This window comes from Marmota monax, unplaced genomic scaffold (genome assembly GCF_021218885.2).
Source record: "Marmota monax isolate L192 unplaced genomic scaffold, Marmota_monax_Labrador192_F-V1.1 WCK01_AAM20220418_F8-fsc00044, whole genome shotgun sequence".
Classification (NCBI taxonomy): domain Eukaryota; kingdom Metazoa; phylum Chordata; class Mammalia; order Rodentia; family Sciuridae; genus Marmota; species Marmota monax.
The window spans coordinates 5,345,106-5,369,300 of record NW_026695198.1 but is presented as its reverse complement, the minus strand read 5'-3'; the positions used below and the strand labels follow the sequence as shown (position 1 = coordinate 5,369,300).

General features: G+C 33.4%; 1 protein-coding gene across 4 annotated transcripts in view; it reads right to left on the bottom strand.

Annotated features, from left to right (window-relative positions):
* Positions 1–24,195, bottom strand: part of Sntg1 (syntrophin gamma 1) — an 828,698-nt gene that overhangs the window by 237,296 nt on the left and 567,207 nt on the right. For all 4 annotated transcript variants that reach the window (XM_058574019.1, XM_058574018.1, XM_046428541.2 and 1 more), the window contains 2 exons: positions 8,215–8,317; positions 4,287–4,369 (listed from right to left, as the gene is read on the bottom strand). In XM_058574019.1, coding sequence (XP_058430002.1) covers positions 4,287–4,369; positions 8,215–8,317 — 186 coding nt within the window. The remainder of the gene's footprint in view (positions 1–4,286; positions 4,370–8,214; positions 8,318–24,195) is intronic.

Here is a 24,195-nt window from a genome sequence, read left to right as displayed (position 1 = left end):
AACTACTTACTCAGCCTCTGAGACTCATGTCCTTTGTTTAAAACAAAATTGCTTATAATGATTATCTGGTGATTGTGAAGACAAAAAAACCAAGGTTTCATATGAGGGATGTTGCAGATGGTCAACATGTGACATGGGGTCAGTTGGGGAAAATTCAACAGGATGGTGGCTCAGTTTCCCAATGAGAACCAGACCACCCAGGTTTTAATCCCAATTTCCCAACTGTCTAGTCCATTAACCTAAGGTCAAGTTATTTAAAATCTGTGTCTTACTGTGCCTATTTTCAAAGCAGGGATATTAAGAGTCATAACTGGTAAGCTTATAGTCAGTAATAAATGAAGAAGCACTTAGACCAAAAGAGTGCACCCAGCTTCAATGCTAATTTCAGTACCTCTAAGAGCTAACAGAATTTTTACATTCACCAATAACAACAGGCTGATTAGAAGAATCATTTAGTTGCAGTAAGTAAACACTGGAAAGTAATGTGTTTTCAAAAGAAATAACCTTGAATAATGGACAGACCTATTTCTAAACATGAGGTTTCCAGGAGAAATCATTACTACTTCTAGTAATAGTACTACTACTGTTGCTTATTATCTTTCTCTATAATTGATTTTTTTTATCTTCTTAAACACTTTGGAACATCTTTGCAAGATAAAGATATTACAATGCTCATCTTGCAGAGGAAAAACTAAAGCCTGTTTATTTTAGAAGCAATGAGTTATTACTTGCCACTCTTCTGCGAGAGACTACATGGGGAAACAATTGCTGTGTGCCAGACTTGAGCAAACAGACTGGTTTCTGTGGCTAGGCCAGAGCGTCCCAGGGTTTTAAATCAGTCTTTCTACTGGTCTCACATCATATATAACAAATGTCAGTCCATTTGGGAGGTCAGTTCTTCATGGAAGATGTCATGGGTGGTCAGCATGGGATGTGGAGTACCTTTGTTATTTTGGTTGTTATAGGAGGTCAGCATGTAAAAAGTCCTACATCACAGCCTACATCATCCCACAGCTGAAACCCACTCCCAGCACCCTATACACATGCATATGCCTGAGAAGTTCTACAGCTGTCAATTCACCATGGCAGCCTGCCAGTCAGTGACCAACTCCAGGATTCACTCAGACCCAAACCTCTCTAATTCCAAAGAGAAATCTCAGCACAGCATTTATATTCATTATCAGAGGGGGAAAAATGGAAAGAATAATTCAGATTTTTTTTCAGTTCATTACTTTATATTTTTATTACATATTTTAAGCAGCTTATTTAAAAATGAATAAACTCATGAATGAACAGGATAGAAAATATTAAAGAGCATAAAAATATGGGCAATGGAACATTGAAGATGATAATAATCATGGAAAGGTGAACATAAAACATTGAAGATGATAATAATCATGGAAAGGTGAACATAAAGTTTTACAAAAAATATTGATAGGTATCATAAATTGACATATATGAAAATATATGTGTTCTTTGGTATTCCTTTAGAATATTGATTTGATATTTTATATATTAAAGATATATAGAAGTCACTTTCTCTTAGGCTTGCTAAGTTGAATGTTTTCCATGTGAACAGCAGAGCATACATTTGGTTTGTAGTCTCTAAACTTCTTAAATTCAACTAAATCAGGTGTTCAAAATCTCTATAGCCCTTGCCTCCTATTAGAACACTAATATATATTAGAACACTACTGTTCTTTAGCTGCTTATTTTAAAGTTATTTCATGAATTTGTCTGTAGCTGTGATTTTTAAACTTTTTGGGTCAGGAATCATTATTAATGGCTTCCCTAAATACCAAGAGAAGTGTTTCCATGATTCTCAGCAAGTTTTAAAAATCTTATACATTGAGATTATCTTCTTTATTCTGAATGTTATCTAATCTGAATGTACATGCATCTTGATTCTCATCCTCTAAAACATTATAAGCACCTTTATAATAAAGTTTCCTTAGCATTGTCAAAGGACACTTCAATTGTAATGCTAAAAATGAGAATAAAATATGCTTCTTGCAAATGAGAAGAAATAGCTCCAATTTGGAAAAAAAAATGTGGCAACTGGTATTTTGAATCTTATACAACTGGATTTGTTTGTAATATCCATCTATAGAACTACTGAGTAATTTTCTCCCTATAATTATAGCTTTCTAAATGATGACATTATTCCATAGTTGTTTCTCTGTACAACAATAAAATGAGTTGAAAACAAACCAGAATAATTCCTTCCCTTAGACCTTTTGTTCTGACTTCTCTGTTCCTCATTATTCTAGAGGAGTCCAAGGACATCAGACAAGCATTAGATCCACATTACCAAACAGCTTTCCCCAATTTTGAAGTAAATCACAAATATTATTATAATTTTTTTCGGGGGGGTCTTAGGAAGACAGATGAGATGGAGATGGAGATCCTTGTGAGAACAACACATAGAGGAAAATTTTTCAAAAGAAACCTATGAGCACTGAAGGAACCAAGGATGAAGTGGCAACACCCTGGCCAAAAATGAAACTCCCTGAAGGAGGGGCATCACCCCATCTGCTCAGCCACTGGAGGGACCTGCCTTTGTCTTCCCACCACCAGGGCCCACTGACTCCCCAGCACAGGGCTCCTCATGAGAAGAGTCAGTTGTGGGAAGAGGCAGCACACACTGCAGCTAGGGGCAGGTGCACCAGCGTGTAGGAGGAAGTCCAAGGGCACTGAGAGTGTTAAAGGAATCACACGGAGGAAAACAAAGGGAGTGGGCAAAAAAATCTTGAAAGCTAAAGGATTAAAGAAATCGGGCCTGGGAGTGTAGCTCAGTGGTCAAGCACTTGTCTAGCATGCATGAAGCCCTGGGTTCAACTCCAGCAACATAAAAAACCAGAAAAAGCAAACAAATAAAAAACCTTGGTTGGAGAATTTAACAAATCTGTTGAATTGAGAAAGTATCTGATGGGAACACGGGAGAAAAATGTAGTTTTCACATTAGAGACACTAAAGTTTTAAATCATTCAGATCTTTCTGTTCTCAGGTTATTGGTGCTTTAAATATTATCTATTAGAATGAAAAATATCAGGTAAATATAACCATATGTGGTTGGTGTTATAAGATATCTTTAAATTTGTAACAATAAACATTGGTCTTGCCAAATCCTCTCTATAAGTGGAAAAGAGGAAAAAAAAACTCAGAAAACTTGGTGACTTAAGACACTCAGCTAAGGAATAATTATGGTGCAGGAGGGCACAATTAAGAGCATTTGGACTTGAACATGCAAAAACAAAAAAAAAAAATGAAATAAAATGCCACAATTCAGCAAACTGAGGATGAATCATGCAAGTCAGAAGGAGAAGCTAGAGGCTTTGTATATTTTAACACATGGAACAGAGAAATAAAATATTACTTAAAGTCAACTGGCTTCTATTCCTAAATGTGAACCCAGGGTATATTTGTTAGATCTACATATTAGCAGAGAGAATTGTTTTATTTTTGAAATGTGTTTTGAAAGTTGAAATGTAAGAAATTTCAAAAATACTTATGAAATAAAAAATCTACTCACTAAAACATACAAGTAGAAATAAACACTAAAAATTTATTGAAGTCTAGGAAACAATTATGCTCATTTTATATACATTTTAACATAATGTGTAGTAGGTTGGATTTTGTCACCTTGCTGTAATTCCCTGATAAACAGAAAGATTTCTAAGAAATTGAACACATGATAAAGAATTACTTTTAGCTAAATAATTAAAAGAGAAAATGATAAAAATTATGCAAATAATATATAGCATGGACTTACATATAATATAAAATGTTCCATAATGATTGCATCATGTTATTTGTGACCTGTCCAAGTTAAAAGCTTTCATAACAAAGTACTTATTATAGACAAACCTGAGAGGAGAGGAATCTAAAAAATAAATAAATAAATACATATATATATAAATAAATAAATAAATAAATAAATATAAAGTAGAATATGATCATGGGCATACTTATTTTTTCTTCCTGACTTATTATATTACATAATTGATGAAAGGACAAAGAATTTAATATTTACAAAATAAATCAGATTTAATAGTTATTTGTCTATGAAAAATGTGTAAGCATATGTGTATGTATATATATGTATATGCATATGTGTGTATGTGTATATATATATATATATATATATATATATATATATATATATGAGTGTGGGTATGTTTGTGAGTGGGAGTGTGTGTTGTATATACACATATGCTTGTTGGCATGTGTGTGTGTGAGTGTGTGTTACCTCCTCATTAGTCTTAACTATGCCTAGGACATCTTACTGTATTGTTCGGATGATAGTTGAGATGCAAGCCACTGTCACAAAGAGGAGAAGAGGTACCACTGCTCTGGTCACTTGGAGCACCTGCAAGAGACAAAATTGTAATATCCCACCAGTTAGGATGCCACACCGTTCTAGATTGCCACAGTCCACATTAAAATTTCTTTAATTCTCAGTAATGACAAAAAAAAATCAGGTTCTAAAATAAAATCGCATTTTCCTTACACCCAAGAGTTTTGCAAGTAAGGTATTGGGGCACTGCAAAATTTTGTTTCTCTACAAAGTTTCATTTTGTGTCATGTTTCAACCTACTAGCAAATTTTATCCTTAGAAACTAATTTTCCAAGTTGCAAAAAATTTAAATATACTCTGTCTTTAAACCCGCTCTTATACCTTCATTGAGTCTGTCTAATTTTGTGAAATTGTAATGATCCTCATGAGAAACTCAGTGATATCTATTTTTTTAAATATTAGTAATGTTTATCTTAAAGACTTCTATTTTTTTTCAAGATACCACAATTGAATAATCCGACCTTAATACAGGTCAAATTATAAAACTTATTTCTTGACTTCTGATTATTTTTTCTAAAATATTATCATCTTTGTGGTTGCTAATACTTAAATATGATCTATTAATGTCCACCATTTATAATCATTATTTGAAATATCATACTTATGCTCAAATGTCACAGATAGATAGGTGACATCTCTATCATAATCCATTTGTTCAAAATATAAAATATTTTATTCTCCTTTTTTATTTCTTACTATAAAATTGTCTTTTTGCTATTATATTGAAAATATTCCCTATATAAGAATATAGAATTAGCAACTGTGATCTCAATACAATTGTTATAGTATTGTTACATGTGTGTCACAAATACTTTCTTTAATTCTTTAGAAAATTTGTAGAAACATGCAACACAGCTGAAAGTGATGCTGCACACCTTTAGTCTGTGCAGAATGAGGCAGGAAGATCGTGAGTTGGAGGCCAGCCTCAGCAACTGAGCAAGATCCTCAGCAACTGTGAACAAGACCCTGTCTCAAGTTTTTTAAAAATAAAAAGGTCTTGTTATACAGCTCATTAGTAAAGTGCTCAGGTTCAACCTCAGTGCCAAAAGGGAAGAAAAGGAGGAAAATAAAAGAAAACAAAAGAAAAACATGAAACCCTTTCATACTGAATAATGAAGAAATTTTGAAAAATCTGAATAGACAAAACCAGTAAGGAGATTGGATCATGAACTTAAAACATCTTTAAAAATATTAGCCCAGGACCAGATGGTTTCGCTGGATAACTCTACCAAACATTTAAGGAAGAATTAACAATTGAAAAAAATGAAGAGGAGAGAATTTTTCCAACCTCAAGACAAGCATTATTCTGATGCCAAAGTTAGATAAAGATACTACAAAAAATAAAAAACTATAGGCCTGTCTGTCAGGGGTTGAGGTGGGGGAATGAGAAGCTGTGGTTTAACGTATACAGAGTTTCAGTTTTGAAACATAAGAAATTTCTGGAGAATTGCTGCATAACAGTGTGCATATAGTTAACAATACTGTATTATATATTGCTTAAGAGGGAAGTCTTACGTGTATTTAGTACAATGGAGATATGCTCACTTTGGAAATATGTGTGGCAATTTATTAATAAATTAATTATTCATTCATCCTGTCACTTAACAATTACTCCACTAGATTTTTATTGTAGTACAATAAAAATTGTGAAGTTGCCCAAAGACTTATAAAGATCATTTATACTAGTTTTATTATTAATAGCAAGATACCAGAAATAGATGTGGTATTTTCAACATAAGATCACATTAATAAACCTAAATGTATTCATCCAATGAAATATTACATAGCAATATGAATGAACAAACTACTGAAATGTATAGCTTTGGTGAACCTAAAAGAAATTATTCATAATAAAAGAATCCTGACATAAAAAAAAAAAAAGAAAAACCTAAACAGTATGATTCCATTCCAAAATGTTCTAGAAAAGGCAAAATAGTGATGGGAAATTATGTCAATGTTTGTTCCTGTGGCTGTTGCTTATTGGAAAGAGTTACTGAGGTTATGTTGTGATTGAAAGGAATGTGCATTAAGAAGGTGTTTTCTCTTTCAGAACTGAACCAAGTGTGCATTTACGATTGTTGAATTTTGTAGATTATTCCTCAGTTAAACATATATTTATCAATTTTGAGCAAAGTAATAGAGGATATGCATTTCATTTCAGCAAAAAAGAGCTAAGAAACTAATAGATGAAAAAGTAAGCCCTAATGTTCATCATGTCAGCTTAGGATTTGATTTCCTTAACATGACTCCTAAAGTACAAAAATAAAATCAAGAATCAATAAATGGGATGGATTTGAGCTGAAAAGTTTCTTCTCAGCAAAGAAAACAACCAGTAATGTGAAGGAAGAGCCTACAGAATGGGAGAAAAATCTTTACCACATGCACATCAGACAGAACACTAAGCTCCGGGATATATAAAGAACTCAAAAAACTTAACAGCAAAAGAACAAACAACCCAATCAATAAATGGATTAAGGAACTGAACAGACACTTCACAGAAGAAGAAAAAAATCAATCAAGAAACATAAGAAAAAGTGTTCAATGCCTCTAGCAATTAGAGAAATGCAAATCAAAACTACTTTAAGATTTAATCTCATTCCAGTTATAATGGAAACTATCAAGGATACAAGCAACAATAAGTGTTGGTGAGGATGTAGGGGAAAAGGTGCACTCAGACATTACTGGTGGGACTGTAAATTGGTACATCCACTCTGGAAAGCAGTATGGAGATTCCTTAGAAAACTTGGGATGGAGCCACCATTTGACCTAGCTATCCCACTCCTCAGTTTATATCCAAAGGACTAAAAATCAGTATACTACAGTGATGTAGCCACATCAGTGTTTATAGGAGCTCAATTCACAATAGCTAACTGTGGAACCAACCTAGATGTCTTTCAACAGATAAATGGATAAAGGAAATATGGTATATATACACAATGGAATATTATACAGGCTTAAATAAGAAGAAAATTATGGCATTTGTAGGTAAATGGACGGAGCTGGAGAATATCAGGCTAAGCGAAATAAGCCAATCCCCAAAACCAAAGGCCAAATGTGTTCTCTGACATGCAGATGTTGATCCATAATGGAGCGGAGGTGGAGGGGCATGCTAGGGAAGAATGGAGAATCTTTGGATTGGGCAGAGGGGAGTGAGGGGAGGGGAAGAATGTTGGAATAAAAGGAACATTATCACCCTCATATTACATATGTATATGTATGACTACATAAATGGCGTGACTCTACATCTTATATAGACAGAGAAATGAGAAGTTGTGGTCCATTTGTGTACAATGAGTTGAAATGCATTCTGATGTCATGTAAAACTAATTAGAAAAAAACTAAGAAAGAGAAAAAATATATCTGATAAAGAATTTTTTAAAGTAACTCTTACTTAAATTATTACATTTCCACAAAGGAAAATCCTTCCTTCAAACTTTCTACTTTTTTTCAGGACAACTTATGTATAAATTCCTACTTAACTAAGTGCATCATTTCTCAGCTAAATAAAATGTATTTATCAAATATTCTGAATAAAATTCAATACAAATACGAAATGCAAAATGATGTTTGTTATGATATTGAAACAAACAATGTTTCTTCAATTACAGGTTGTAAAAGGACTGTGTTGAATACTCTTTGCCTTTTTTTTTTTTTTTTTTGGTGCTGGGGATTGAACCCAGGGCCTTGTGCATGCAAGGTAATAAGCCTTAGTAGAACACCTTATGATTAAAATGTCAATATTTAGGTAGTCATCCTAATATCCAGACCAATGATTGCCAATTATTGGTCAGAAAATAGTGCTTTATAAAATGAGTGTGATCATGTGAATATTTTATCCATTCTCTAAAAGTGCTTACATGCACAGTCTTCATTCAATGGGAGTTTAAGGAAGGCGGGTGCTCTTTTTAAAAATGAAACAGTTAGAGTCACTTCTTCTCCAGCATTTCGAAGAACCTGAACCTAAAAATAAAAAGAATTAAAATGAACATTTATCATTATTCTTATAATTTTATATGATTATAAAACATTGAAATTATTGGTTGTCTTTTCTACCTCCTATCTCTCTTTATTGGTCAGAAACATTTTTTTTTTTTAAATCAGAGGGAATCGATGACTCTACATTGTAATAATACAACCTTTGATGTCCATCCTCACTGTTTTTCTTGGTGGTCTCCTTTTCATATATAATGTGCACTTCCATTCACATTTATTGAGGTCTTCTTGGGCTTATGGTCGAAACTACCTTTGCCTAATTAGTGGTACCAGGACACTCAATCAGGAAAAACTCTTTCCACCTCCTTGGACAACAACAGCATGGGATCTCAGCCACAGAAATAGCCTTGAACATGGTCTAGAATACATATTGTAGATCTGGGAGTGTGACACATTGGTAGAGCACTGGTCAAGTATGTGCAAGATGGGGTTCGAAGCCCAGCACCACAAAAACAAAATATGCATTGCAAATGGAACCATAGAGCACAAAACTCTGTGTGAAGCAATGAATTCTTGCTAAAAAAGAAAACTATTGAGACACATCACTGCCTATCATGATAAACAAATTGGCAAAAATGCAATAAAAATCATGTGTCAACCAGGAGTATCACTTTGAAAATATCAATTTGAAAGAGAAAAGATAATCAACTAACAACATTGAGATAAATCACATATTGGAATTTTCTGACAAAAAATTGTTTTCAATATGATTATTATGTGAATTTAATTTATTTAACATAAATCACTGTTGTATCAGCAATACTAAAAGGGGAGAATTTCCCTTCTAATTAATACAAAGTAATTTGTGATATCTGATTCTATATTTTTTCCTAGCAATTTTGACATGAAAACTATGTTTATATAACTAAGACCTTCTATTCTAAAGACGGTAATTCAAATGAAAACTTACCACAATTTGTATAATCATACCCAAATATATGTGGAACAGTTGGATATTTGTTTAAGAGCATATATGACATAATCTTCATATGAAATGTGAGAATGATGGTAATTCTAAGAAGTGAGAGGAAATTGAAAAACCTATGGAAATACTATTTTTTTCTCCAGCTGCAAGTGAAATTGAGATTCAATGGATGCCTATATCCACTGTGAATTTTAAGTTGATAAAAGAAATAATTCACCTGCTAAATGAACTGACAGCAGAGTACTCAAAAATCTCTACATCTTTAGTCTTAGTCACATATGAGTTGAGTTTCCTAGTTAGGAGAGAATGGCAGGTGTGGTCTCACCTGTATGTCCACCCCAATGGACAGTCACATTCAACAAATTTGGGCAAAGGCACAGATGGTATAAACACCCAGGGAGACCAAAATGTAAGTCTACTTACATGTCTGACAAGAATTTTAATGCAATCCTAATAAAAATGTTTCACAGAGGAAATACAAACCTTTTAAGTAATTTTTAAATGAAAAATTACAAAATCCCAGCAAAGAAATTTCAAGTTATAACAAAGATCCAACTGGAAATTATAGATCTGAGACTGAATAACATAATAAACATAACATAATAAAATAATTTCTGTATTAGCTCAAAAATAGAGATGAGGAAGGATAGAACTAATGAAAATGAGGCTAGAACAGTAGAATTTACCCAAAATGAACAGCAGAGATGATATAGATTTTAAGAAACCATAGATTCAGTAACCCACATGATAAGAGCAAAACATACAAAGTTTATATCAAAAGGGAGATGAGAAAGAAAATTAAGACTGTAAAAATATGTAAAAAATAACTGAAAAATTCTCAAATTGGGTCATAAACATGAGCCCACAGCCTTAAGAAGTTTGTAATAAACACTGAAAATAATGATAGTAGAAAAGAATTTTCTCAAATTGGTATAGGAGACCTATAAAAATAGTAACTTCATTATAAATGGTGAAAGATTGAGAGCCTTAAATCCATGGGTTAAGAAAAAATAAAAGAATATCCATAGTAACCACCTTTAGTCAAAATTTTAATTGAGTACTATTCTAGGATGAGGGGATAAGTACCCAGATTCAAAAAGAAGAAACAAAAATCTTTTTTTTTAATATTTATTTTTTAGTTGCAGTTGGACACAAGACTTTTATTTTATTTATTTTTATGTGGTGCTGAGGATTGAATCCAGGGCCCTGCACATGCTAGGCGAGCGCTCTACTACTGAGCCACAACCCAAGGCTCCCCCCACTCCCAAAACGAAAATCTTTATCTCCAGATGACATGATAATTTATATAGACAATTCAGGGGGTAAAAGTATTAAAACTAATAAGTGATAATAGTTATTTTTAGCAACACTGCAGGGTATGAGATAAATATACAAATAACAGTTATTTTTTTGTGTGTCTTAGCTATCAGAATTTCTTACTTAAAATCCAGCACCATATATAAAAAGAACAAAATGCAAAATACTAATGTATTAACATAACAAAAGTTATGAAGTTCTATACATGTAAATCTCCTGATCATTTCTAAGAGTAATTTTAAAATTTGTAAGTAAGTGCACCAGAGAACTCAATACTGGTAGGATAAGGGCAATTCCAATGGGAAGGCAGCACTATTCTGCAGAATTTGACAACTGTATTCTAAAATTCATGTAAAAATTCAAGAAATATAGAATACACCATCTCTGAAAAGTTTTGTTCTTAACAATTGTTAACATTACTTGATTTCAGAAATTATACAAAGTATCAAGCCATGTGAAATTGTCAAAAAGGAGAGACAGATGAAATTTGAAGAGTGTACAGAAACAGGCACAAACAGAAATTTAAAAAAAATAATAATTTTCAACAAAAGTCAAAGAACAATCTTCCCAATCAACAGTGCTTTGGGAATCTCAGGTGTAATCATTAAAAATAAAAGGAAAAAAAAAGAATTTCAACCTGTACCTCAAACTACATACTAAAACTACATTAAATTGAATGAGAGACATAAATATAAAACGTAAAATTATAGAATTCCTAGAAGTGAACTTTGAAGAAAATCTTTGTGACAGTACAGTAGAAAAAGATTTCTTAATTATTACACATAAACAACCCACAAAAGAAGAAATGATTAAATTGGAAGTCATAAAATCTTAACCATTCTGTTGTATGAAAGACACTCTCAAGGGAGCTACAAGCTGTGAGGAAATGAATCTGATAAATTATATAAAGAATTCTCAAAAATCAATAATAAAGCAAATGATCCAGGAAGACATAGGCAAAATTCTTAAGCATATATGTCCCTAAGAAACTTATATTGATGGCAAATGAGTGCATAAAAATATGATTGACATGATTAGAAATCAGGAAACTGAAAATTAAAACAACAGTGAGATACCACTCTAATTCTTCTGAAATGTCTAAATTATAAGTGCCTAAGATACTAGGCTTGGGCAAGGTAGTGGAGGAACTAGGAATCTCAGGTGTTGCTCATGGTAATATAAAATGCACAACTTTAGAAAAGACCTTGGAAGTTTCAAAACATTGATATGTAAACCTACTATAGGATCCAGCACATTTATTTTCAGAAATTTGCCAAGTGAAATGAAAGCTTAAATCTTTACAAATATTTTTTCACTAATGCTCATAGTAGCTGCATTTGCAATCCTCAGAAACTGCAGACATCTTAAATTTCCATCAAAAGGTGAATGGATAAATAAACAGAGGCATACTTTTATAACAGAATATTATTCAACAATAAGAAGAAATGAAAATGTACTATTGATTTAACTGAAAGAATTGATTAAACTGAAAGAATAGGAAAGAGTATAAAATAATTACACTGAGTAAAAGAGGTCAGGTAAAATACTCCCCATAATGCAATTTTATTTATATAAAATGGTAGAAAATGCACACTAGACTATAGTGTTACAAATCAAATTAGTTATCTCACTAAAGGGAAGAAAGGAAGAAGTGAAAGAATCATAAGGTGGCAAAATAAAATGGTAGGGTAAATGAAAATTTGATCTTGACTATGCTGTTGACTTTTGGATAGTGAGCTGAGAGTAAATCTCAATAGAGTTTTAGATATAAGTGATAACAAACATATATGTACATGTATACCCAGATATATAAAACTGTCGAATTGTGTACTTTTTAAAGCATGTATAAGTTTATTGAATATAAATTGCATTCCAATATGAGTGGCTTTATCAACACAAAATATTTTTAAACAATGCAGAAAATAAAAGTATTTCACTATATTAAAAGTAAAAAGAAAATGTAGAAAATGATGCAATAATTTTTATAGATGTAAAAAAAGTTGATAAAACCTTTTAGAAAACTGAGTACACACACTATTATCCTACATGTTAAAAGGATATCTACAAAAAAAACTTAAATATCATTGTGAATGGTGAAATTATTGAATAATTTATCTCTGAGCTCACAATGAGGTAAAAATGTCAATTATTCCTTAATATTTTTCTGGTCTTAATGCAATCAACAAGAAAGAAAATAATATGTAATAGAATTGGGAAAAAAGGAAATTGTAATTATGCAGAGATAACAGTATTTTAAGGATGGGAAATATTTAATAACTTATAGACATTATTACATAGGGTATAATTGGGTCATTAAGAGAGCTCACTGTAGAATATTAGGTACAAAATTAATATGAAAATATCATAAGATTTTGTTAATATTAACAAATTTAACATGAATAGTTAAATCAATAGAGGAATATTTTATATCATGATTTTCTATATACAATAACAATATTATTTATGCTTTATTTTTATATAAATTCAAGACACACTCAAAGTCCAATTTTGATTTCTTTTTTTTTTTTTTTTTTGGCTTACTTTGATCTTATTATTTTTTCTTATTGATTTGCACTGACATGATAGTATAAACACAACATTGATATCATCAATAGTACATAACTGACTGGAGAATTTTTTTTTTTTTAATTTTTTATTGTGGGTTGTTCAAAACATTACAAATTTCTTGACATATCATATTCCACACTTTGATTCAAGTGGGTTATGAACTCCTACCTTCACCCCATACACAGATTGCAGAATCACATCAGTTACACATCCATTGATTTACATATTGCCATACTAGTGTCTGTTGTGCTCCGCTGCCCTTCCCATCCTCCACCCTCCCCCCTCCCCACCTCTCCCCTCCCCTCCCCTCCTCTCTCTCTACCCCCTCCACTGTATAACCCTGAGGGTCACCTTCCATTACCATGCAATTTCCCTTCTCTCTCCCTTTCCCTCCCACCTCTCATCCCTGTTAAATGTTAATCTTCTTCTCCTGCTCTTCGTCCCTACTCTGATCTTAGTTACTCTCCTTATATCAAAGAAGACATTTGGCATTTGTTTTTTAGGGATTGGCTAGCTTCACTTAGCATAATCTGCTCTAATGCCATCCATTTCCCTGTAAATTCTATGATTTTGTCATTTTTTAATGCAGAGTAATACTCCATTGTGTATAAATGCCACATTTTTTTTTATCCATTCGTCTATTGAAGGGCATCTAGGTTGGTTCCACAGTCTTGCTATTGTGAATTGTGCTGCTATGAACATAGATGTAGCAGTGTCCCTGTAGCATGCTCTTTTTAGGTCTTTAGGGAATAGACCAAGAAGGGGAATAGCTGGGTCAAATGGTGGCTCCATTCCCAGCTTTCCAAGAAATCTCCATACTGCTTTCCAAATTGGCTGCACCAATCTGCAGTCCCACCAGCAATGTACAAGTGTACCCTTTTCCCCACATCCTCGCCAGCACTTGTTGTTGTTTGACTTCCTAATGGCTGCCAATCTTACTGGAGTGAGATGGTATCTTAGGGTGGTTTTGATTTGCATTTCTCTGACTGCTAGAGATGTTGAGCATTTTTTCATGTACTTGTTGATTGACTGTATGTCCTCCTCTGAGAAGTGTCTGTTCAGGTCCTTGGCCCATTTGTTGATTGGGTTGTTTGTTCTCTTATTGTCTAATTTTTTGAGTTCTTTGTATACTCTGGATATTAGGGCTCTATCTGAAGTGTGAGGAGTAAAGATTTGTTCCCAGGGTGTAGGCTCCCTATCCCATTTGTTGATTCTAGTTATTAACTTTTGTGCTATGGGTGTCCTATTGAGGAATTTGGAGCCCGACCCCACCGACTGTAGATCATAGCCAACTTTTTCTTCTATCAGACGGCGTGTCTCTGATTTGATATCAAGCTCCTTGATCCATTTTGAATTCACTTTTGTGCATGGCGAGAGAAAGGGATTCAGTTTCATTTTGTTGCATATGGATTTCCCTGACTGGAGAATTTTGACAAAGTGAAATATAGGAGGAAGTGGAATAAAGCAACTGAATTCTCATATTCAAAGTGTGCAATAAATAATATGTAGGGTTAAAAATAAGTGCAAGTATTTGAGTACTTAAGAAATAGTAATGGACAACTGTTCTCTTTTATATCTTTACATTTGTGCTTCAACCTTGAAATTCTGTTCAAGTATAACTGAGAAACTTAAGAACTTTAAAAATCCATAAAATCTCACCATGGACAGATTTTGCTTTGAAATAAAAAGCCACAGACATATAGGTATTTGTCTGTTTTGAGACTTTGACTCATAATCTTTTCTTAATTAATGTAGGGATATTAACCTTTTCAGTGAAGAGAATTAAGATAGTGTGCATTTTTTTTCAGGTTTTCTCCTATGCTTTGAAAGCACTTTCTATCAGTCTAATATTGTCAAGTTTGAAAATACAGTTTATACAACATAAATGATTGAAAATAGATATTTCCTGTAAAATCAGAAATCTGCATCAACAAATCCCATTATCGTTTTTTTGTTTTCATTCACATTTTATGATTCCAATTAGCATAGTTATTCTCTCAAATTGCCTTAGGTTAAGTACCTGAGCAAAACAACAGAGGTTAGTGAATGATAGCAGTCAGTCAGAATGGAAAAGGGAAATGGAATTAGTGACATTTATGGGTTTAATATTAAATTCATTACAAATCTAACAACTCAGTTTATCAACTGGGTGTTCTTATGTTCTACTTACTGGTAAAAAGGAAAACCTCATAAAATCTTTTGTTGTTCTTTGACTCTTTCTTCTGTTTCCTGGGAGGCCATTCTATTTTTATAAGCTTTCAAAGAGGAATTTAGGTACAAGCCACCATTCATGTGTGTGATCACAAGAGGGCCAGAGCTGGGATGGCTTTCACTTGTTGAGAAAGAGAGTATGGCTGCTTTGCTTGGGACAATAAGGAGCACACATCAGGACACACACACACACACATCTTCTGAGACTGTAAGGTAGTGAGAGGCAGGGCTGTAAGGATGTTCATTACTGGCCTCACTGGTTTCAGGAGAAATAAGAGAAGAATATTAACTACTGCTTTTCGCTGATGACATTGAGGGGAATGGTCACCTAGCGTTTCACCTTAACACGGAGCTCAGTTCATTATTGCCTAAAGTCCTGGATCTTGGCTGTAAATGATCTTAAACATGACATTGAGGACTGAGTTTGACAAGTTGCTTTACAAACTAAATAGAAACTGTAATGTGCTTTACTATTCATTTACCCTAAAATAACCACCTCATGAATGCATCAAGTAAGTGGATCCTTTCTCATGCATTGGCTTATGAATGGGTGGAAAATAATTGATAAATAAATGAATATATAAATATCTCTATCTCTATCTATCTATACACATATATCTATATACACATATATATTATAAAAACAGTATAAGCATTTTTCAGTCCAGAAAATAAAAAAACAATATTGTGCTATGATTATATAGTTTTATTTCTAAACAGAAAACCCTAAAAAAATCTGGAAATTATTGTCAATAAAATTAATTTCAAAAATTATTATCAGTATTTCATCAACAAGTGAAAGACATATATTTCCACTAGATATTTAAAATACTTTAGAAGGATATTTGGTCAAATTGGGCAACAATTTCTAATAAAACTGCTAAGGAAATGAGAATAGAAGCAACCCACTGGCCTGCTCCCTGCTTAGGGCTGAGCCCAGCATGCTCTTTAAGTAAACACTTGCATTGGTATTGTTCTCACCTCCTTCTATTCTTTGCTCAGAAATCTCAGCAGTGAGTTCTTTGCTCACTAACCTAATTAATACAGCTCTCTACATACCTCTTTCTTTGCTTGCCTGCTTTAGCTGTCATTTTCCATGCAGATAAGCATCTCCCAAACTGCCCCATCCTGTGCTGACATGTAATCTACTTACAGCAGATATAACCTCTCCTCTGCCCTTGTCTGTCTCTGCCCTTGAAACCTGTGCTATACAATGGCAGCAAGCTCTATCTTGTCCAGAGATGTATTTAAATAGCCTCAGGTGCCACCTGGCTCATAGTGAGTCCTTGTTATATAAGTTCAATAAAGTTGATTTCAAACAAATAAAAACTGCCCTAGATGTTAAAACGATAAAACCATGCTGATTAAAATCAGGTATTATTTGAAGATGCCCTCTATCCCCATGATTTTTCAATAATCTTTGATGAGTTTTGACAAAAAGCAATGAAATAAAAAAATCACTTTTATAGCCATTGAGAATTTAACATAATCTCTCTTTATTAAAAATACCACTGGATGATTCTTAAAAAATCCAATAGACTCTACTGAATAACAGTTAAATTAACTAAGTAACTTGTTGAAGTCCCTTCAATCAATACTAGAAATTAAATACTCTTTTTTCTGAACTTGGCTGTGGCTCAGTGGTACCGTGTTCATCCTGCTTGTGGAGTGCCCTGAGATGAAACCCCAACACAGCCCGGCATGGTGGTGCATGCCTGTAATCCCAGCAGCTCTGTAGGCTGAGACAGGAAGATCATGAGTTCAAAGCCAGCCTCAGCAAAAGTGAAGCACTAAGCAACTCAGTGAGACCCTGTCTATAAATAAAACACAAACCAGGGCTGGGGATGTGCTCAGTGGTTGGGTGCCCCTGAGTTCAATCCCTGGGTCCCAAAGAATAAACATAAAGGAAAAATAAAATTAAATTTCAAAAATCCCAGCACAGCAAAAACAAACAAAATACTACCTTTCCCAATTCCAATAGTAAACACCAGAAGAAATATGGAAAATCAACCCTACAAAATCCTTAGGGATTTAACTAATAAGCATAGATTGCTTTGAAGTAAATTTAAAATTCTTTAAAGAACAGAAAACAAAATTTCTCCCTTGCCCTCATAAGCTGCATACTTATTGAAATGTTCTATAAAGCCAAATTAAATGAATAAATAAGTTTTAAAACATGTCCACACACATACACACACACACACACACAAACACACACAAGAAAATCTTAGAAAAAAGAACAGTTGTAGGGATAGAAGATTCGAACTTTCAATATCTGAGCATGCTATGAAGTCACATAATAAAACTGATACCCTATTGATATTAGAGAAGACAAATCACTGGAAATGAGCAAAACTCCAATAAATCTTAACTAGAAATACTTGAAATATAGGATAAGAGATTTTTTTTTTAAATTTAGTGTTTAAAGAACTGATTATGAATGTTGCCAACATATCTGATTATTCTTACAGAAGAAAATAAACCAGCACAGTTTTATACAATGTGCTGATAATAAATCCAAGTAGATTAAAATGTTGTATGTAAGTAATACCACAGGAATAATCATAAGTAACTATAAAGGGTAAGTCAAAGAAGAGAAGAAAGTGTTAAAATGGACTTCAAACCCAGAACTAAGAAGAGAGACCTACATCCTTAAGTTACATCTGTAAAGCTACATAGTAAATGGAAATATTGCAAGTTTTGCTTGTTGTTTATGTTCTGCTGAGTTAATGACTTCTTTCTAAGAGATATGAATAAAGTAGATTTCTGTTTATGTTTGGGTTTTAACTTCTTTTTTGGGGAGGGGGGCACTAGGGATTGAACCCAGAGGTATTTTATGTTACTTAGGGTCTTGCTAAATTGTTCAGATGGACCTCACACTTGTAATCCTCCTGACTCAGCCTCCAGAGCAGCTGGGATTACAGGCGTATGCCAGTGCGCCTAATTTCTATACGCAGCTCCTATCCAGGCCACTATTAGCTCTTGACATCATGCTTTTGAATGATCTTAAAAGAAAATTTCTATGGTTTGAAAACTTCCTAAGGTTAAATAAATAAATAAAAACAAAAACAAAACAAGGAAGAAGATAATATTTACTATGTCACTCTTATCTGGATTAAAAAGATGAAGAAAAATTAGCTTCATTCTTACATCATGTTTGATAAAATTATTTGAAACAGTAGAAACAAAACTATACCAACATGTAAATTACACATTTTATGATGGCAAAGCTCCAATTTACCTCTCTTGAGTATTGCTGTCATCTTTAATGAACTGAAATACACAACAAGTTCCTAAACAGTACATTTTCAGAGATAAAAACGACCCACATGACATGCAACATTGTTAAAATATTCAAGACTTTCTTAAAACAATATTTTCTCTACTGGCAATTGGACCATACTATTTAACTAATATGTTCTTTTGATTGTTAAATTTGTTCCTGTGAAAAGTCTTACAATCAATTGAATGGTTGATCACTCACATTTATTCAAATAAATAAGAGCACAATATACTAATTATCATTAAAAATAAGAGCTTATACAGTTACTCTAAGTGCCTAAATACAATACAGCTTTAGTTTTATAAAATAAAGCCTGTGAAACAAACAAAAGTCATATTTGACTTTACAAATGAGTACTTGAAAACACTGTAAAGCTAAGAGACTTGCTCCAATATAGCAGACTATACATGACAGAGTGGACAAGATGTCCATGTGTAAGTGACTTCTCCCCTCCTACTTTCCAGAAAGGTCAATGGGACATCCATGTTCCTACCTAACTGAAACTTAGTACTCACTGATCAATGCTTCCCAATACTCCCCTCCTCCTCTCATCTCCCCAGCTTCTGGTAACCAATATGCTACTCCCAATTTCTATGAATCAATTTTTGATAGTCAATATAGGAGTGAGAACATGCTGTACCTGTCTTTCTGTGACTGGATTATTTTACTTAACAGAGTTCTATAGGAATAAGGGGCTCTGGGGAGTTTTGCTCTGTAGGATGACTACAGGTAATAGTTAGGTACTATGTACAAGAAGCAAGAAGAAAGATTAGGGAATGTTTTCACTATGAAGAAATGATACATGTTTCAGGAGATGAATATGCTCAGCATGATTTTAAAAGTATATATTTAAGTGTAATACTTTACCAGGTCTGCATAAATCAAAATGTTAGATGGTACCTTGTTAATATAGACAATTTTTATGTTTCTACTTCAGTTAAATTTTTAGATAATTTTTTTTAAATAAGTCAAAAGAAAATATTACACAGTTTCTTAAAAAGCATATTCTATTCTAATATCAATTTTGAAATGATAATCAGCACATATCAACCTCCATCTCCTTATTTATAGAGGACAGAGAAAACCAAGAGAACATCTCCATAAGACTTGCAATATTTCCATTTACTATGTAGTTTTACAGATGTAACTTAAGGATGTAGATCTCCCTTCTAGGTTCTGGGTTTGGATTCCAGTTTAATACTTTCTTCTCTTCTTTGACTTATCCTTTATAGTTACTTATGATTATTCCTGTAGCATTACTTACAAACAAAATTCAAACTGTTTAAATAAACTATCATACAGTTGAAAATATTGATATGACTGCATCTAATGCAAATAACTTAGCACATATTTACCTTAAATTCATAAGTGTAAATCCATAGTTATATGAATGCCTATTTTATAATTAGGGTACCAGAGTCAAGTAGAATTGTTGAAGGAAGAGAGAAAGCAACACTTTTTCCTTATTTATTAAAATTCTGTATAAGATTATCTCAAGAATAATGAATTGCCAAGAACTGAAAAACAAAGCTAAACACTATCACACCCACATTCGATTTATAGCTGCAGAATATGGTTGCTAAATATTTGTTTATGCATATTATCACAAAATGTTTGCAAAACAGAGAACTAAGAAGTAAATATTTTAGAACTGCTTACATTGCTCCCTGTCATATAATGTCATTTCAGTCTATTGCATGAGTCATTTAAATATGTTATTCTGAATTTTGAATCCATCCCCTGTGAACACAGATAATCTGATACCATAATCAGCACCGTGGGGACACTGTGGAGCGGGCTGTACCAGAACTTCCTATTAAACTGAAGTCTTCCCAGGGAAACACAGCTGTGCCACCATGGAAAAGCAATGGTTTCTTTGGGAACTCCGTAATTCAAAAAACACTTAAAAATATCTGTGCATGTCCCAAATGTATCGTGTTAAATAAATAGGAAGAAAATAGTCTTTCTTATGTGTTGCTAAATATTTAAAGAAAAAAATAATCCATTCTATTATTCAGTGATTACTCTAAATTTCAGTCTTCCAAGCAATCTGTCATACACAGAAATGTCAGACATATAATACTTATAAAATCCATTAATATATTTATCGAATTATACAAGATCCATGGACTTTATGTGATTCTTCAAAATTTAGTATATATTTGGAAATCAGGTATGCCTCCTTCTTTATTTGGAAATGAGTGAGGATAGCTAAGGATGACCTTTATCAAATTATAAAATCATTGCCTTTCTATTTTGTGACTTCAGATTGTTTTCTATTCCTCTTTTCAATTTTAAGCCCTACTTTTGTTATCCAACAGAGTCCAAAAGGACCCTTCCATCATCAGTACCTAAATGACAAAACAGACAAACCCTTTAGGAACTCTCATGTGCAATCCTTCGGGTTTCAGACTCAGATTTCATTCTCATTCCCATTCCTCTTCAAACCAAATCAATCATTATCTCATTCCAAGGAATCTCCAAAAGCAGAGTATGATACTATGTTAAACATAGTTTGTTTCCAGTAATACGAGAATCTTCAAGTACTATGATTGCATTTCAGCAAAGGCCCCTGCAATTTATGCATCTTGTGTGACGTTCCAGCAATGGTGTAGTCACAAGGAATTACATCTCATTAAAGGAACTGAAGTAAATGCCAATTTCAGAAGACTTGAGGTCATTCATTTGAAACATAAGATTGAGACAGTTTACATCCAGCCAAACATTTTAAAAGAATGAGTGTTCATTGAGAGTGCGTGAACTCACAAATAATACTTTCAAATAAAACAGCATTTCAAGAAACTACTGATTGTAATTCTCATAAACATTGCCTTTACAAAACAAGTGGTGAGTAGGTGGGAATGAGAGAGCCGGGCTCCCAGCCCATATGGAGTATTAAAGGCATAAGACTCACGCGTCTTTAAAAATTCCCTTGTTCTTACTCCACCTGCCTTAGTTATATTTGAAGTTTTGAGTAGGATAAGGGTTCTGTTTGTTATTAAGAAGAGGAAGAAAAGGAGCTTCTTTCACTTCTATGTCTAATATTTCTCTGGTCTCCATAGCAACGTGGGGTTGCAAAGCCCCCAGGACAGAGCTACTCCACAAATACAACCTGGTGAGAGGAAAGAGGAAGCATGAGAAAGACATTTTGACAGCTTGATTGGGGCAGCAATTTGTCAGATCACTGGACTGGGAAATCACTACAACTCTGCTGACTCTGTTCCTATCTCAGCTTCATAAACCAGGGACTGCATAAATACATCCGTAACATGTTACATGCAGGGTTGAAAATCTAGGACCTGTGCTGTTTCCATTCACTGCTGGAATTGACTGTCTCGCTTCCATTTCTGTGCAGAAACCACAAAACTGATTAATAGCAACAAATATAGCATTTTACAGGAAACAATTAAGAGCAATAAAGCATGCCTACTCTTTGATATTGTTTTGTGAAAGAACCCGGAACAGAATTCTTAGACCTTTTCCACACCACTCCTTGAAACTTTCTTTGATGTAAGCAGGAAATATATACATAATCTTGTTTCAGCAGCTGATAAGGAAATAGATGAATATTGTGATTTCTTTAATTATTCAAAAGTAATATAAAAACATTCATCTGTTGATAAGCACCTAGGTTGGTTCCATAGCTTAGCTATTGTGAATTGAATTGCTATAAACATTGATATGGCTGCATCACTGTAGCCTGAGGATTTTAAGTCTTTTGGGTATATAACAAGGAGTAGAACAACTGGGTCAAATGATGATTCCATTTCTAGTTTTTTGAGGAATCTCCATACTGCTTTCCAGAGTGGTTGCGCCAATTTTTAGTCCCACCAAAAATGATGAGTGTACAATTTTCTCCACATCCTCACCAACATTTATTGTTAATTGTATTCTTGATAATTGCCATTCCAACTGGAGTGAGACACATGAATGGGAGAGCCTACAGAATGGGAGAAAGATCTTTGCCACCTGCACCTCATATAGGACATGAATTTGCAGGATATACAAAGAACTAAAAAAAAATTAACACCAATAAATAAATAAATAACCCCCCCCAAATACCCAAAGAGCCCATTCAACAAATAGGCAAAGGAACTGAACAGACACTTTTCAAAAGAAGAAATATGAATGTTTAACAAATATATAAAAAATGTTCAATATGTTTATCAATTAGAGAAATATAAATTAAAACAACAATGAGATTTCAAAACATAATTTTGTAAAGAATACAAAGCTGTGTTTAACAAAGTTTTGCCATCAGGCCAATGTGACAGGAAAACTTGAAAGATCATTAACGTTGTGTATTCTTTATGCTGTTAACATATTCATGCTAGGAGATTGTATCTTATCTATTTTAATGATAACTGCTAGTTTGTTTCCATATATTTTCTTGAATCCTGTGGTGTTACATATTTGAAGCTTGTTAAATTGTCTCAGCTTATATCACACTTAATAAATAATAAATCAATTTCAGTAGACCAATCACTACAGATTCCACTGCTGTAATGGGTTTTGACAAATATCTCCTTTGTATATTTTTTGAGGTACATCAGCAAAGAACTAAAAGTGGCCCAATCCATTACAAAGTTGACTGCACATCTGATCCCAGGCCAGTCCCCAAATTAAATTTGCTCATGTTGACACACGGCTCAGGAAAAAAAAAAAAAAAAAAAAATATATATATATATATATATATATATATGCTTAGCTTTTATAATCAGAATAAACATAAAATTGTATAGACTGAAGGAGGTCAGGGGTGGGAGTTAACTACTAAAAATGTTATATCGAAGGATATGCAGTGTCTTATAAGTTAAAAAGTAAAGCATGAGTATTATACTTTAAGACATTCAATAAGTGATTCTACTCAGCAGTAGTCTATCCTCAGGTAAGGTCTTTCTATTGCATAAACTAGACAGTTAATAATGGGTTGATTTTTATATTGTTTCTTTGTCTAATTTATTTTCCTAATCAGCTAACATTTACTAAATGTTAAAAAAAATGCAACAGCAATCATTAAAGAGCCCAGGAAAACTTGAAATACAGGTAAATATTTGTAATTGTCAGGGTCTACTCAATAGAAAACCAACTCAGGAATTCAAAAATGCAGTGATTTTAACCAGCTATCTTAACTAGGGGAATGTGAGGCAATGTGTAGATTTGCAAGAACAGAAACCCACCACCAGCTGCTATGAAAGACAGCCTGGGAAAAGGATGTTCCCTGGGCCCAATAGCTACACAGGGGTCTCCTATGAAACAGAGAAACGGATCCTCCTTGGAGAGGTATGGAAGTGTGAATGAGAAAAAATAAGAAGCCACGAATTTCCCTCCAGTGGAAAAAAGGCAGAAAACAGGAACTGAGAAAACCCATTTTAAATTCGGCAGGAGAGAAAGCATTTTTCTATGAACACACAACACACTGCATGTTTGGAACCCTTAAAAGCACTGTAGACACTTGCATCAGAGGAGTTTCACATTCAGGGCAGGAAGCCAGATGATCACAAGGGTCCCGCAACAACCAGGCTCTATTACATCCTGAAG